At 37.4% G+C, this 16,314-nt stretch overlaps 1 protein-coding gene and 2 pseudogenes across 2 annotated transcripts in view; all 3 read left to right on the forward strand.

Annotated features, from left to right (window-relative positions):
• Positions 1-16,314, forward strand: part of LDAH (lipid droplet associated hydrolase) — a 94,293-nt gene that overhangs the window by 49,267 nt on the left and 28,712 nt on the right. For both annotated transcript variants that reach the window (XM_022574359.2, XM_089923395.1), the window contains one exon: positions 15,581-15,815. In XM_022574359.2, coding sequence (XP_022430067.1) covers positions 15,581-15,815 — 235 coding nt within the window. The remainder of the gene's footprint in view (positions 1-15,580; positions 15,816-16,314) is intronic.
• LOC149747800 (nuclear pore complex protein Nup88 pseudogene) lies at positions 9,914-12,854 on the forward strand (annotated as a pseudogene).
• LOC149747801 (nuclear pore complex protein Nup88 pseudogene) lies at positions 11,534-12,977 on the forward strand (annotated as a pseudogene).

A 16,314-nucleotide genomic window follows, 5' to 3' on the forward strand; every position in this document is an offset into this window, starting at 1 on the left:
AAAATTATTAAGACAATATGAGGCTTCTGTCTTCCTCCAGAGAGGGTTTACCTTTGCTTTTGACTAGCAGTTATAGTGAGGATCCATCACTTTAATGTGATAAGGAATTGGACTGAATCAAAACTATCTTTGTGAGGCCTGGTTCATCACTGCTTCTAAGGGGTAACCCTTTAGTAGTTCCCACGGAGAGCCCAGGTGCCTTCTCTTTAATGGGCACCAAACGCCCTAGTTTTGACCCTTGAGCCACAGAAGATTTTCAGAAACTGTTCAGCTTCTTGGCCTTATAGCCATTGCTTGCAAATTGGTAAATAACTGAGAAGAACTGTTTCAGCACACCTCTCAAAGTTCCCTTTTTCTCTAGAATTTTGGCCCTTCAAATCTCCTCTGCCTTTGATGCTTCCAAAGAGACTTAAAAAAAATGCTTTTTCCAGCTTTTCTAATTGTTCTTGGCAGGCAGATGGCTCTGCAGTAGGCTAGCCTGCCACGCCCACTCCCCATGGCCACCATTACCACTGCTGCCTAGCTTCCAGTTCTTCAGGCTTTGCCCTGAGAAGTATTCCATTTCGAGTTTTTTGTTCTTTATGTGCCCTGTTTTTTCTCTGGACAGTTTTGGAATCTTCACTTTATCTCCATTATATTTTGTGGTGATACTCCTTGGACTGTTTATCCTTTTTAATCTGGAAACTGGCATCCTTACATACTGAAAACTTTTCTCGTATTTTTTTCTGCTTGTTTTCTGATTATTCATGTGTTAAACCTCCAGAAAAGATTCTCTTGATTTATTTCATTTTCCGTTGTTCATCTTTATCTTCTCCTTTAAAGTTCTATACGCTGAGAAATGGATATTTTCCCCAGCCTTATCTTGGAATTCATCTAATTAAACTTTTTATTTCAAGCCTTCATACAAACAGTTTCTAAGATAATTTCTTTTTCCTTGTTCCCTTTTTGTACAGTCCTTTTTATTCATGGGTATTTCTCTCTCCCTCTCTCTCTCTGAGGAAAGCAAATTTTGGGCGTTTTGCTGTATTCTTGCGCTGTCTCTATTCATTCTGAATTTTCTTTTTCACGTTTTGCTTATGTTGATCTAGAATAGAAGGTTTCTCAGATGTCTAACATTCCTTTTTATCTATTCACATTTAGGAATGAAGCATTGGAAATCCTAGGACGTTTGTGTGGGGGAGTGGGCCTTGTCAGCTAGGCAGCTTCACCGCAGGGTCATGGGACAGGGGTCCTGACTTTCTTTTTTCGTGTTTTTTCCCAGTGTCACTATTAGTATGTTTTTTCTCTAGAGCCATTCAGTTTCTCCCCCTAAAATCTTCAGATCTTCTGCCTGAGAGCAGCATCATCTAAGTGAACCATAAGAGGCAGGTGTTTGCTTGTGAGAGTGTCAGCATTCATGTTGGGCTTTCACTTAATCCTCCTTTCCATTGATGGCCCTTTTCCCCAGCCATTCCCTATGCCTTCAACTTCTGTACACAATAAACCTCCATTCCCGAGGTGCAGCTCCGGAGGAGGAGCTGCTTGGGGGTACTGGATGAAGCAGTCAACATGGAGACCCTGCCCCTTAGCCTGACTTTCATTTATTCAGTTTGCTGTGTCCTTGCACTGTCACTGAGCACCTGGTATGGACTTGAAGGCACCCATGATCAAAACAGGAAAAAAGCCCTGACCTTTCAGAGGTCATAGTCTGCTAAGGGGAGATGGTAATAAACATAAAAATTAATACGTTCAAAGGTGAGACTGCCTTGATAAAAAGTGGAGCATGAGGCGGGGATTAGAAGTGCCATGGCTGGGGGATAGAGGGCAGTGGTGGACTGTACTTTATTTTTTAATACTTTATGTGGAAATAATTTAAAACTTACAGAAGAGTTGCAAGAATAAGAATAGTACATAGAACACCATATACACTTGATCCCAATTGACTGTTGTTAATATTTTACCTCATTTTACCTGTTATTTGCTCTCCCTCTTCTGCCCCCTGCTGCTCTCTGTCTCTCTCATACATATATATGAAGGGGGCTAGGGAGAGTAAGTGTGCATGTGTGTGTGTGTGTGTGTACACATACATATAAATAATATATATATGTGTGTGTGTATATATATATATGTGTATATATAAATGTATATATATATAATATTTCTTTCTGAACTACTTGAGAGTAAGTTAAGTATATCATGGTCCTTTGAGCTGAATGAATGTTTTTAGTTGGTGGCTAAAATTTGAACTGGTAACAGAGTATATGATTCCCATTTTCATCATACAGTATTTTCAGATACCATGGGACATTTTTAGTTGATAAATTAGTGACTATCATATTTGTATGTCAAGTGCAGCGTAACAGTTGGCAGAGATGTTTAAAGGCTCTCGGGAATGCAGGCCAATCCTGTTAGGGAAGGTAGGGCCTCCCCAGGGGCATTTGGCCACTCTCTGAGCTCTGTAGAAGCTGAGGCCTCAGAATCCCAGTGAGGCAGAGGTAAGACTCAGGAGCGAGTGCAGTGTTTGGCTAAGCCTAGGAGTTATCATAGCAGCGCCAGGAGGGTTGCTACCCTCAGGGAGCTGGTGTGTGTGGGTGACAGTGGGAGAGGAAGCACCCCCTTCAGAGACCTGTGAGGGAAAAGATATGTTAAGATATGTACATCTCTGATACATCTTTATTTTTTCCTGAATTGAAAGGAGGACAGATTCTTACCTGTTTCATTATCATAGCTGGTATTAGGGTTTATGGACTTTCTTCAATTATTTGGGCCTAACTTTTTGTTGTGAGTTAACTGCTTTTTTCCCCAAGTTTTAATCTGTATCTCACGGGTCTTAGCTTCCCTAAGTGTTGGATTTGCCTGCTGTCAGATAAAATGGGACATACTTTGCCGTACTTTGTGCCTTCCTTTTGACTTCTGAGAAGCTAGGAGTGTTTACTGGGACAGCTTCTGTGGCAGAAATCCCTCATTGTCTGGTGCTTTGGCCTGCACCCAGTGTGTGTCTCTGCCATGGGCCCTTTCATTGTCTCACTCTCCCTAGTCTGAAGCCCTGTGATGGATAACTTTGCCTGGTCTTCGTACAGGTATGAAAGTGGTATTTTAGTGTGTGGAACTGAAGCATATACATTTCACAGTGTCTTTCAGCAAAGTTAAACAGGGAAGAATCTTTTTTACTGATTTCCCTGGATAACCCTGAGGTCTGTCATCAGCACTTTGCTTATGTAGATATTCAGTGAATGTTTGTCAAACAGTTTCTCTTTCCATGGCCCTTTTCAAAGGTTCCTAGGTGCCAACTTAAAAAAATTGCGGAACATGAGAGTTGTGAGTTAAGTTTTATTGGGGGCAAAATGAGGACTATAGTCCGGGAAACAGCATCTCAGATAGCTCTGAGGAACTGCTCCAAAGAGGTAGGGGGGAAGGTCAGTATACATGTGATTTTGGTGACGGGGGAGTACATGCAATCAGGCACATATTTTTTGCAGAAGGTTTCTGCTAGTCTCGTGAAGGTTACTGCTAGTTAACAGGAGCATACGTCACCATGAAGGATTTTAGTGCTTTTCTAGATTTGAGGAGATACAAGAATTGGGCTCATAAAATCAGCTCCTGAAAATACCTGACTGTCTGCGGACCTGTCCTGCCAGTTCTTCCCGGAGCACAGAGCACCTCATTCCTGCTCTCCACCCTGAGCTCCTTTCAGGGGGCGTTGAAGGCCAGCAGCTGCAGCAGCACATGGTTTAATCCGTGTAGAGGTAGATGGCAAGTGCCAATTTGTAGCTGACATACACCACGATGAATAAGAGGCCATTTTATATGTTTCTGTGGTACTCTTTATTTCCCTTAGCATGGTACTTATCGTGCGTTACTGTAGATACCTCTCCCATTCGACTTTAAGTTCTCTAAAAGCAGAGGCTCTTTCACCATTTTGTCTCCAGCAGTCACCACAGCATCTGGTGTATCGTAGGTGCCAATATATCTTTAATGAATGAACAAATGAACAAACTAACAATCAGTAAACCCAATGAACGACTCTTCCCTCTCAAGTGGCTTAAGCTTTTAAAGACTGGAGTTTCTAACTTAGAAAAGTCCCAACCCCATTGTCAAATAATTCATGTTTCTCGCTTCCTGACTCACACAGAGTATTCCAGCTCCAAGTCTAAGGAATTGCCAAATAACAGTTTTTTGATCAGCAAAGCTATCCTTTCAGATTCTGTGTAGCTTTGCCATTATTAACCAAGAGAAAGCTGATGTTGCCGAAGGCCATAGTAGCTACATGAGAATATCAGAGCTGTAGACGTGAGGATGGGTTTGTTATTGTCACCATTCGCTGAATTCTGAGGCTGCCTGGAAAACACTGTTCGATGCGGAATAACAGTTGCTCTGCAGTAGATTGCTGTACTCCAGAGCAGCTTGAGCTTCCTTAATTTTCTGTTGGAGTTCTTAGTGATTCTGAATCTGAAAGACTCAAAAGGAAGTAGATTACAAGAGATTTTAAGCTGAGGAGAGCATTTTGCTTTCAAAATAAAATAAATCTGAAGTGTATAAAATGACAGAAGCTTGAGAAGAACGGGTTATAGGAAGATTTTGAAGCTATGTTTCAAATATTTAACTATAATCATATGTAGATACCTCTGCAGATATGCAGCGTTCCTTGTAATTAACAACCCTGGCATGTATGAAATGGCTTTTTTTTTTTTACATTCAGGTAATTAAAGTGTAGAAAAATCTCAGCCCCAGAAGATCTGAGTATAATTCACATGAATGGGAAATGGTAAAAGTGGTCAGTTTCATGAATGCCATCTATCTTCAGCAAAACATATTGAAGTGGCATAATTTTTTTTCAGTATCAATTTTGAAGGATTTTCCTTCTTAGGATTTAACGTTATTTCTGAAGCTGAATGATTTGAAACACTTGTAAATATTGAAATATTGGCCTATCTCTAACAATAATGGTAGCAGTTGTTTAAACCACAGGGAATTATGTCACCAAACAATAATTATTACGAAATTCTTTTGTTTGCAAGTATGTCACCAAACAATAATAATTATTAAGAAATTCTTTTGTCTGCAAGTATACAGTGTAATTAATGGTTAATGGCATGGGCTCTGAAGTTACCCTCCTTGGGTCCATACTTCGTCTTTATCACTTAGTAGCTAAACCTCACTTTTCTCATCTATAGAATGAAGACATTTACTTGATGAGGTTGTTATGCATATTAAGTGAGATTATGTATATAAAGTACATCAGCCTAGTTCCTAGAAGATAGTAAGCTATCATTACTACTGTTATTCTAAGCAGTTCCCTACTGTGGGGCATATTCCTGTCTTACTAATGTATGAAATTGTTAAGACAGAATAGAAGATCTCAAAAAGCAAGCTCTTGATCATTAAAATAGAATGGAATTTGCAGTTTATAAACTGAATACATATGATTAAATAAGCTGAATAGTCTCATCCTAAAGAGAGGAAAACATGGCCTTTTGGGGAGAAGAGATAAACTAAACTAGGATTATTCCTAGGTCTGCGTTTTGACTACCAACAGCTTTATCTTTGAAGGCTGCCTGGTTTATATTGCATGTTCTCTGACATGTCTTAACAATGTTGGCAGTCATACGAAAGGAAAAACTATTTGCTGTGTTTTCTTGTTTTCAGCTTGTTATAGTAGGGAAGTATCCTGCCATTACTGCAGCAGGTGGGCTCAGCTGATAAGCAAATAGGGAAAGTAGCAGTGATGCCATTCTTTCAAAGATGTTGAAGTACTGTTTATCATGGCTTCATTTAGTCATAACATATAGGCATAATTGCTGCACCCCAGAAAAGTAAGCTATCTGAACAGTATAAGTGTATTGAAGATATTTTTTAGATTTTACTCTGTTTAAAAATAAAGTGCCTATTTAATGAAACAGGTTGTACAAAAACCACACCTGAACATCATACTCCTTCTTTATGGCTATACTTCAAATTGTTTCCTAACTTCCTTTCTGGAAAATGATTAATAATAATAATAAATTCAGGAAAAATAAACATCAAAATACTGTCTCCAATTCCCCAAACGTACCCTGTATAAAAAGTCCCACTGTGTATATTTGCTTTCCCATACTAGTCAAGAAAACATGGTTGTGCTTCATTATCAAAAGCGACTCAGATTTCAAATGAGAATGTGAAATATATAAAAATGTTTCCTTAGAGTAGAATGAATTGGCCAGCCTAGAAGTTCTTGCTTTAATGAGACAGTAACGTAAGAAAACGTTTTGTCATGTACACAGACTTGGAAACTTTTTCTGCACAGCTGTGTTATAAAATTGGGTATACTTCCTTGACCTCAGTGATTTTTTTGCCAGTAGGTGTCTATATGAATAAAAGAAATTTTTATTACTGTTCTTTAACCTATCATATTTGGACTATAAATTTCACTGAAATTATTGTTATGGTATCTTGGAAAAGTATAAGTTTCACCCAACAGGTAATAACTGTTGCTCTCCAAAGGCAAGAGAGGAAAACCAGTTTCATCAACTATTAGTTGTGATAAACAACCTTTGGTTTTCTTATATTATTGAGAGGCAATGATGCCTTCAGAGTACACGTTAGAACTTCCTTATTGTTTCAGTACGTTCCCATGATTTCAGAGTGCACTTTAATTCTCAATTTATTATTGATATAGATCAACCAAATGTAACCCTGTAGTTCCTCGTGTATTTTTAGAGTTTTTCCTTGCATGCAGTTTTGTTTAACACAGGTCACAGTAATGGATCGTTTATACAAAGTAATGGATTGTTTCCTCTTTCTGCCAACTGATTTGATCAGCCTGAAGTTCCTTAGATACTGTGGGTTACATAACTAGTATGGAATCTGTATGGTACATTTTTTAGTATGACAGTAACTGTATTAACCATTTAATCCTTTAGGACATTTTAATAATCACAAGGAAGCCCGTTATTTTGAAGTGAATAAACTTGAAACTAAAATGAGCAATGAGTTACCACACCGACCTCAATTACCAGACTTCTTGGAAAACAGATTATTTTCATTAGTTGATTGTTCTGGTTAACTGTGGATTGGCCAGGAAAAAAAAAGACAAAAAACAAAACTTTTTCTTTCGAACTTTCCCCTTTTAAGTGTTTGTAATGTGTTTTAGCATATTCTCCTGCTTTTATAAGCAGAGTACAATAGAACATAATTTAGTTTTACTTTCCTGAAGAATTTGTAACACCTAAGAGTCCTAGTTATGAATATTTTCTCTTATCATCTCTGGTGCCATTATAAATGCAGAAGGTTTGAGAGTTGAATAGTTAAATTCTAGTCAGTGGAGACTGCATTATTCAGTGACATCTAATTTTCCAGGTATCACTTATAGGATATAGTTGAAGAACCTGAAAATGAGCAAAATTACCTTTGCCCTTTCAGAATAAAAAGTTCAGAGAACATATGAGCCCCAAGGCTTAGAATGTCTTCTTTGAAGCTTGCTAATTCCCTTTTATTCATAATTCCAACTATTTGGTTTCCAAAAAGAAACAGAATTTGGACACCCTCATTGTCAGCACATGCGAATCTGCCTAATGTTCATTATAGCATAGTATTCCATTAAGTGGATATATCATAATTTATGTAACCAGTCCTAATTATGGACATTCATCTCCAGTCTTTTGCTCTTCTAAATAATTCTGTTTTCCAGTTTTCCCAACTGCATTTATTGAACAACTCTTTTTTTTTTTTTTCTCCACTGATACCTTTATCATAAACTTAATTCTCATATATGTTCAGGTCTGTTTCTAGACTCTTTTTTGTTCTGTTGAGCTGTGTGATCCTTTTCTGATCATACAGTTTTAACTACTGTAGCTTCATAATATGTGTAATGTTTAATAGAGCTAATCTCCCCTCTTTCTCTTCTTTTTCAGAATTTCTAGGTTTAGTGCCTTTCATTTTCCAGATGAACATTAATATAATTTGTCAAATTTCAAAATAAAGATCATTTTTTAGTATTTTAATTGGTATTGAATGAACTGAATTGATTAACTTTGTGGGAGAATTTATATCTCTTTTGCAATGGAAGAACAAATGTCCCTTTGGATTTTAAAGTTTTCTTTATATAAGTGTAGTACATTTCTTTTTACAGTGGTATTTAGCTATTATTTTTATATATGAGATTTTATTAATGTTTAAAACATAAGCTGAAAATAATGGTAATTTTACCTTCCCAATATTTCTAACTCTTACTTTTTTTTAAATCTTGTCAAATTTCATTGATATAGTACTTCTAGGACAGTATTAACAATACAATAACCAGAGTGATCCTATTAAGATGGAAGTCAGACATATCACCCCTGTTTTCAAAACCCTTCAAAGGCTTTTCAGTTACTCAGAGTGAAAACCAGAGGCCTATTGGACAGTCCATTGTCTGCTGCCCCTGTGATCACAGCTGCTGCAGCCTGAGCTGCTGTCCTCTCACATACTCGGCTCCAACTGTACTTCTTGCTTTTTACTCAAACACCAAATTACGTTCTGTTTTATGGCCTTTGCACTTGCTCCTCCCTCTCCCAGAAAAGCTCTTTTCCCAAATATCATCAGCCCGCTCTGTAACTGCCTTTGCACAAATGTCACCTTTCACTGAAGCCTTCTGTAAACACCCTATTTAGAGCTACACCACCACTTCCAGCAATTCCTGGTCTTTTTTCATTATCTTATTTCTTTCCTACCCCACCATAGGACTTGAGATTTACTAGTATTATACATCTCTTAATTACTTATTTTTATAATTATTCATTCCTTAGATTGTCATATAATTATTTTTAAATTATTAATCATTTATTGTGACTTACTAACATACACATTTTATTCATTGTTATATCATTTACTCAATTCTTTATTTAGTATTTACTGTCACTTATGTTTTTATTACTTATACCTTTCTCATGCAAAACATGGTAAGAAAGAAGACAAAATGGGGTAAGGAGATACAAAAACTAGAAAGCACAAAATAAGATTTTAGATTTAACTCCAAAATATTGGTATTTTTTAAGTGAAAATGTAGTAAACGTATTAGTCATGTTAGTTAAAAGACATAGACTGTCAGATTAGATAGAGATAATAATCCAACTATCTTCTAAATATAAGGCTATAGAAAGGTAGACAGTAGAAGGGTGGGAAGGGTATATCTTGCAAATTCTAACCAAAAGAAAGCTGGTATAGCTATGTTAACATTAAACAAAATAAGCCCTAAGGGAAAAACATTACTAGAGATGAAGAGAGTTCCTTCATAATTATAAAAGGTTTACTCTATCAGGTACTAATAGTCAATAACAGAATAAAAGAGGTAATATCACTACTGGTGGTCCAGAGATTGAAGTATAATAGCAGGATATTATAAATAACTTCATGTCAATAAATTTAGAAGTTTAAATGAAATGGATAAATCCCTAGAAAAAGATAACATCAAAACAGATTCTCAAGGAGAAATAGAAAGCCTGAATGGTCCTAAGCCTTTAAAGAAATTGAATCAATCAGTAGTCAAATCCTTCTAAAAATAAAACTCTAGAGATTTCCCTTGGTGGTCCAGTGGTTAGGACTCGGCGCTGTCACTGCTGTGGCCTGGGTTCAATCCCTGGTCAGGGAACTAAGACCCCATAAGCTGTGTGGTGTGGCAAAATGAAAACAAAACAAAACAAAACAAAACAAACAAACTTTAGGCTTCACTGGTGAGTTCTATCAAATATTCAGAGAATAAATCATTCTATTATATTACAAAATCCTCTGAATAATGGGAAAGGAAACCATAGTCTCCAACTCTGTTTTCTCAAACTAACAAAACCTTATATGCAAACCTGGAATAAATAATATAAGAAAAGCAAATTATAGGCCAGGCTTACTTATCAACATGCAAAAGTCCTACACAAAGTATTAGGAAACCAAATATAGTAATATAGTAACATGAGAAGGATGTATCATGACCCAGGTGGGTCTATCCCAAAAATAGAAAGTTAGTTTCACATTAGAAAATCAATTGATAGTTTACCACATTAATAAATGAAAGGAGAAAAATCATACGATCATTTCAATAGGGACAGAAAAGGTATTTTATAAAACTCAGTATCCATATATGGGTTTTATCCATTTAAAACTCATATCCGTATCCAATGCAGAGAGCCAAAAATACTCAAGGCATTTTTGAAGAACAAGAAAATAGGGTTTAAGTTACTCTACCAAATATCAATATATAAAGCTTTAGTAAATAAGACGTGTGCTCGTGGCACAGAGTTAGAAGAGAAGGCCAGTAGGACAGATTATAGAACCCTGGAAAGGACCTGTTCACATATACACAGGATTTACAACAGAAATGTCACTGCAGAAAAGCAGAAGGGCAGTCTTTGCAGTTAATAGTGCTGGAACAGTTGAGTTTCCATATGGAAAAAAATGAAATTAGACCCATATTTCACACCACACATAAAAATCAGTTTCAGGTAGATTATGAACCAAAAAGTGAAAGACTAAGCCGTCGAGCTTTTAGAGATATTATTGAAGAACATTGGCTGCCAAGGAGCCTGCAGTGACTGTGAACTGCGGCCAACCTGGCTTTCTTACCGCATCGTGTTCCTATAGCTCCAGGTGGGAGTGACAAACGAGAGCCCAGCTGAGGCTGAGAAGTCAGTTTCTTCATCATTGTCTTTGCTGCCACTGCAGCTGCTAACAAGAAACCTGCTCTTCAGCATCGAGGGAGAACTCTTCCTGTGGGGTGGGGAAGGGAGCTGCTTCTTAGCCCTTCAGCTGGGAGGCCTCAGCAGGGCAGTGAGAAACCCTGCCTCTCTCAATACCAAAGATTGCTTTATACAAATCCACCCCTGTTTGAAATCTCTCAAGACTTAAGTCCAATAGAACATTGGTAGCACTTACAGGAGTTAAAGGACTCATGATATTAGAATTACGTCAAGAGATAGGGGAAGAAATCTGAATTTGAAGGTATAAAAGTCAGTGGTTAATTGTAGTACCACTCCAGTTGCTAAAAGATTTTTTATTGTTTCTACCCTTCAGAGTCTTAAAGCGTGCTGTTTGGTATCCAAGTGAAATGCCAGATCCCTGGATTAAACTGCTAACATTAGATGATATGATAAAATTTACTTTCTGTGTGAGCTCCAGACACCCACCAAAGGGATCATACTTTCGAAAACAGAAGAAGAAAGGCTAATAATTAATGCCATATTGTTTAAGAGTTCTTGCTGATCCACATCATTAGTACTTGGTATTGTTAGATTTCTTACTTTTTGCCAGTCTGAAGGATATATTCCATATCTCTAAGAGAGACAGCAGCCCTATTTGACTTTGAGCCATTGGGTGCAGTCCTGAAGAATATCTTTGGACAGAAAAGGCAAAGGTGAAGCAGTAGCATACCCACTGTATATGGAATATGAGAATACAGAGACCTGTTCAAGAACCCTGGAGACATCAGGAAGCGATCAGTTTCTTTACTTATGCTTTCCAGGACTGAGGGTAACTACAGTTAGGATGCTCACGCTACATACTCTGCTTATCCTGTGTCCTCAACACCATAGGCATCACTGATGAATCAGGAATGCTGTGTCCCTGTGTTATGCTGGAAGGGGAAGAAGAAGGTGACCAAGTATCAAAAGTCCCAGGATCCCGAAGCTGATTTCATTCCTCCTGTGTTTGTGTTCAAATGCATTCAGTTAGGGACTTCCCTCGTGGTGCAGTGGTTAAGAATCCACCTGCCAATGCAGGGGACGTGGGTTCGATCCCTGGTCCGGGAAGATCCCATGTGCCACGGAGCAACTAAGCCCGTGCATCAAAACTACTGAGCCTGCGCTCTAGAGCCCATGAGCCACAAGTACTGAAGCCTGCGTGCTCTAGGGCCTGCCTGCCACGACTACTGAGCCCCCATGCTGCAACTAGTGAAGCCCACGTGCCTAGAGCCCGTGCTTCGCAACAAGAGAAGCCACCACGATGAGAAGCCCACGCACTACAACAAAGAGTAACCCCCTCTCACCGCAACTAGAGAAAGCCCGTGCGCAGGAAAGAAGACCCAACGCAGCCAAAAATAAAATAAAAATAAAAGTAAAAAAAAACCAAGACAAATGCATTGAGTTAGAGTTCACACTGAAATTGGCATCCAGGGAGAATGATTCCTTTAACTGACTTTTCTTGTCCAGTCAGACTTCCCAGAGATCCTGTAACCTTTGTGTGAATCTTTATATATAACTTTTGTATAAACCCATTGTAATGCAAGCAGCTGGCTCTGACTGGAAGATTCTGGATCACCCCTGACATTCTGGAGCCCACAGTGATCTGCATCACAAGTGCCCATGAATGCCCCATAAAGGCCCCAAAGGCCTTTATTAAGCACAGTCCATGCAGCATCTCCTCTGCTTTGTGCTTGAGAAGATGCCAAGGTGGCAGAAACTCCCACCTTCTGGGTGAAACTCAGCGTTCACTCAAAAAGCACATTATGAGCACTTTGCCGTGTGTTGTTACCGACCCAGCATTTTAAAATCATCTGAAAAGTCTGTGCCTCCCTGCTCCCAGAGAACACCAAGGCCACGGGGAACAGTACCCTACTTACGTGACAGAGGAGGAGATCTAGTAGAGATCAAATTACTGTGACCAAAAATAAACAACTAAAATATCTCAGATATTGTTGAGAGAAAAGGAAAGGTCTGCAGGAAATGGCTAAGCACTTAGCTGATAGATAGGACCAAGGAAGAACAAGAAGTTACCATGATTAGAAAGAAGAGTCCTCCACAGTTTTCACCCTCAAATCCCTGTTCTCTATTAGTGAGACAGACATGGAGGCACAATGACAGGTGTTACCTGATCAACTTTAACATTTGGTCAGTGCCATCAAATAGGTTACTATGAAAAAGGACTGTCAACAGTGGAAGGTGAAAAAGAGACTGAGTCCACAAAACCCCACCTTTACTGTCGGGTCCTACCAGGAAAAGTGCATCAAGTTCATCCAGGAGGAAGAATGTAAATATATAAGGGAAGTGGCAAATCACTGATGCCTGAAATCAAAGGAACAGACTCACAGCTGAAGTTAAACACAGCCCAAGGCTTAAATCCACATTGTAGAACAGATAAGAGGTAGCATGAAAAAATATCTTCTAGAATTTCTTAAACCACAGACAAAGAACAATAACTGTAAGAGAAAAGACTGTTAAATTCATCTGCATCAAACTTAAGAACTTATCTCCATTAAGAAAAAAAAAAAGAAGAAGGGTTGAACAGGCAAGCCAAGAACTGCAACATGACAAAGGACTGGTATCTAAAATAAAAAGCAACTTCTACAAATCAATAAAAAATAAGACAGTCTAATAGAAAAATGTGAGACTTAAATAAGACATTTGCAAAGGATATATAGAAAATGTCCAAAAAGCATATAAAAGCCTTATCAGTCATCAGAGAAACACAAATTAGAGCCACAATGAAATACCTCTAAACACCAGGTTAGTCAATTATAATTACAAAGTTTGCCAGTACCAAATGTGAGGAAATGTAACAATATGAACCCTCATGTATGTTTTATATGCTTTTCTGTATGTAAATTGGTATAAGTACTTTGAAAAACTATTAGGAAATTGGGATTGACATATATACACTAATATGTATAAAATGGATAACTAATAAGAACCTGATGTATAAAAAAACAGATAAAATAAAATTCAGAAATTCAAAAAAATTTTGGAACTACCTATTAAAGCTGCACGTGTGCAACCATATGACCCCATATTTCTACTTTGAGGTGATATAGTCAACAGAAATACATGCACACATGCACAAGAGATGTGTGTAAAAATATTATAACAGCATAGTTGTAATAACAACACAAATATCTGTCAGTAAAATAAATTGTGTTATGTTCTTACAGTGGAAAACTGTATAGCAAAGATAGTGAGCTATTGCTACATGTATCAGCATGGTTGGATGTTATAAACAATGTTGAGTGAAGCAAGTAAAATACAAAAACATACTGCATGATTACATTTATATAAAGTTCATTAACAGACAAAAATTAACTATGATATTAAGGGATAGGTATTAGTCTGCTCGAACTGCCATAACAAAATGCCATAGACTGGGTGGCTTAAACAACTGACATTTATTTTCTCACAGTTCTGGAGATTGGAAGTCCAAGATCAGCATGCCAGCATGGTCAGTTTCCAGTGAAACTTCTTCCTGGCTTGTAGATGGCCACCTTCTGTCTGTGTGTTCGCCAGACCTCTTCTCTGTGTGTTCTTGGGATGAGAGTAAGCTCTCAGGTGTCTGTCCTTATAAGGATACTAATCCTATCCATTAGGGCCCCACTCTTATGACCTTATATAACCGGAATTACCTCTCTCTACATGCAGTCACCTTGGGAGTTAGGGCTTCATCATATCAATTTGGGGGTGACACAGTTCAGTCTATAGCAGCATGATAAGCATTAATATAAAGCAAAATAAGGAAGTGATTATAGTATTAAGGAATGATAAGTATTGATATAAAGAAAAGTAAGAAAATCAGTATAGAGATTACCTAAGATGTGAGCAGAGGAAGGGGTTGTGATGGGAAGATGCCATGCTGGCAATGTCTTCTTTCTTGACCCACACAGCTGTTCATTTTATAAATTATTTGTTAAATTGAACATTTATGTTTCATATGCTTTTCTGTATGTTATACTTAACAATTTAAAAGGTTTTTTTTTAAGTAAAAAAAGTTTTTTAAAGTTTTTTTTAAAGTAAAAAAAAAGGGTTTTTTTTAAAGTCCATTCTCATTTCCTGTTCAACAATCTGCTAACATTGATGAGCTGTTCCATTTATGTTCCATTTATGTTATCCTATTATTAATATGGATTATACTTAACTATTTTGACTTTTCTGATCCCATATAAATTATTTTTATATATTAATTTTTTAATATTAATATGGTAAATAATGGTAAATTTTAAATGTTTTAGCGATGCTCTTTTCGTCTGGTGTATTATTAAAATATATTTCATGATATTCTGATGAATTGAGTTGAAATGATATTTTTGTCCTTAAACATTTTCCCACATAGGTAGAAATTCCCAGCTTCCTTTGTCCCTGGCCTACACTTTATTGAGGTTGAATCAGTTGCTAAAAGTATATTTGGTCCTATGAAAGATTATCTTTGGCTGGTAAGATTAAGGAATAGAGGAGCTTTTCAAAAGTGAACTATCTCCAAATATAATCAATAAAAGAAATTCTGACTAGAAATGGAGTCTTTTATGTAGCTTTATTCTCTTTTGGCATCATTAGTCAGTCAAGTTGGTATAACTACTGAAATGGTACATTCATTTCTACTTTCAGCAATCCTTCAAAGGGATTGTGAGTTGCTGTCACAATCAATAACTTATCTAGGAATCTGATTTCCTCCTCACCCTGAAAATTAACCCCAGCAACTTAAGGGACATCCTTATATCCTACCCAGGTTGGTTGAGGGCTGAGAAGGCAGTGGATGGTACTTCTTCTCAGTCTGAATAGATTGTTAGCCATATTATAAAACCCAGTCCTTTGTAGATACTATATAGAAGAAACAATAAAGCAATGACTTATTCCTTAAGAAAACTTCTCATCAAAGTGTGTGTTTTTTTTTTTTATTGTAGGTAATTCGCTCTTTTCTGCTCTTTCCAACAATTGAGCGAATGTCTGAGTCACCCAGAGGCAAGCTCGCCACTCCACTTTTGTGCTGGTTTCGATATGCTTTCTATGTTCCTGGCTACTTACTACTTAAACCGTGGCCTGAGAAAATCAAATCCTTGGTGATCAGAATGCTCCTTCGAAGGATGAACCTACAGAGTGAATTTTCGTTTCTGAATATGTTGGAACCGTTCTGCCTCAGTAAGCACATTTTAAAATGTATATGTTTATTCTTGTATCAGAAAGTGTTAAGAGAATAATCTCAGACAGTGGATGAGTATCAAGCAAGGAATTATTTGTTGTATGTTTCTCCCAAAAGTTTAAAACTAGAAATAAAAAGAAAATAGTGGGGGGTATTCTAAATGACAGAAAAGCCTCATCAAGCTTTAATTTTAAACCTTATCCTTCTGATTCTCCACTCTAGCTACAGGATGATGAGAAAGAATTCTTCTGTATCGAGTATATATGGAGTCCTTACAGGAATCCAGGGTGTGCCCTGTTAAGCTCAGTGTGTGAACTTTGCAAAAATCAGTCCAAGGAAATCAGGCCTAATATTCCCATAGAGTGAACAGGCTATGATTTTACTTTGCTCTTTAAAAGTTTTTGGAGAAGTTTGAGTTATAAAACTAATAATAAATAATAGTCATGGTAATGTAACACTGGATGCGTTACTGATTATGGTTTCTGAATGTGCCAGGGA

This window comes from Delphinapterus leucas, chromosome 13 (assembly GCF_059928025.1).
Source record: "Delphinapterus leucas isolate spDelLeu-1000000601 "Yukka" chromosome 13, BTC_Dleu_Yukka2, whole genome shotgun sequence".
Lineage (NCBI taxonomy): Eukaryota > Metazoa > Chordata > Mammalia > Artiodactyla > Monodontidae > Delphinapterus > Delphinapterus leucas.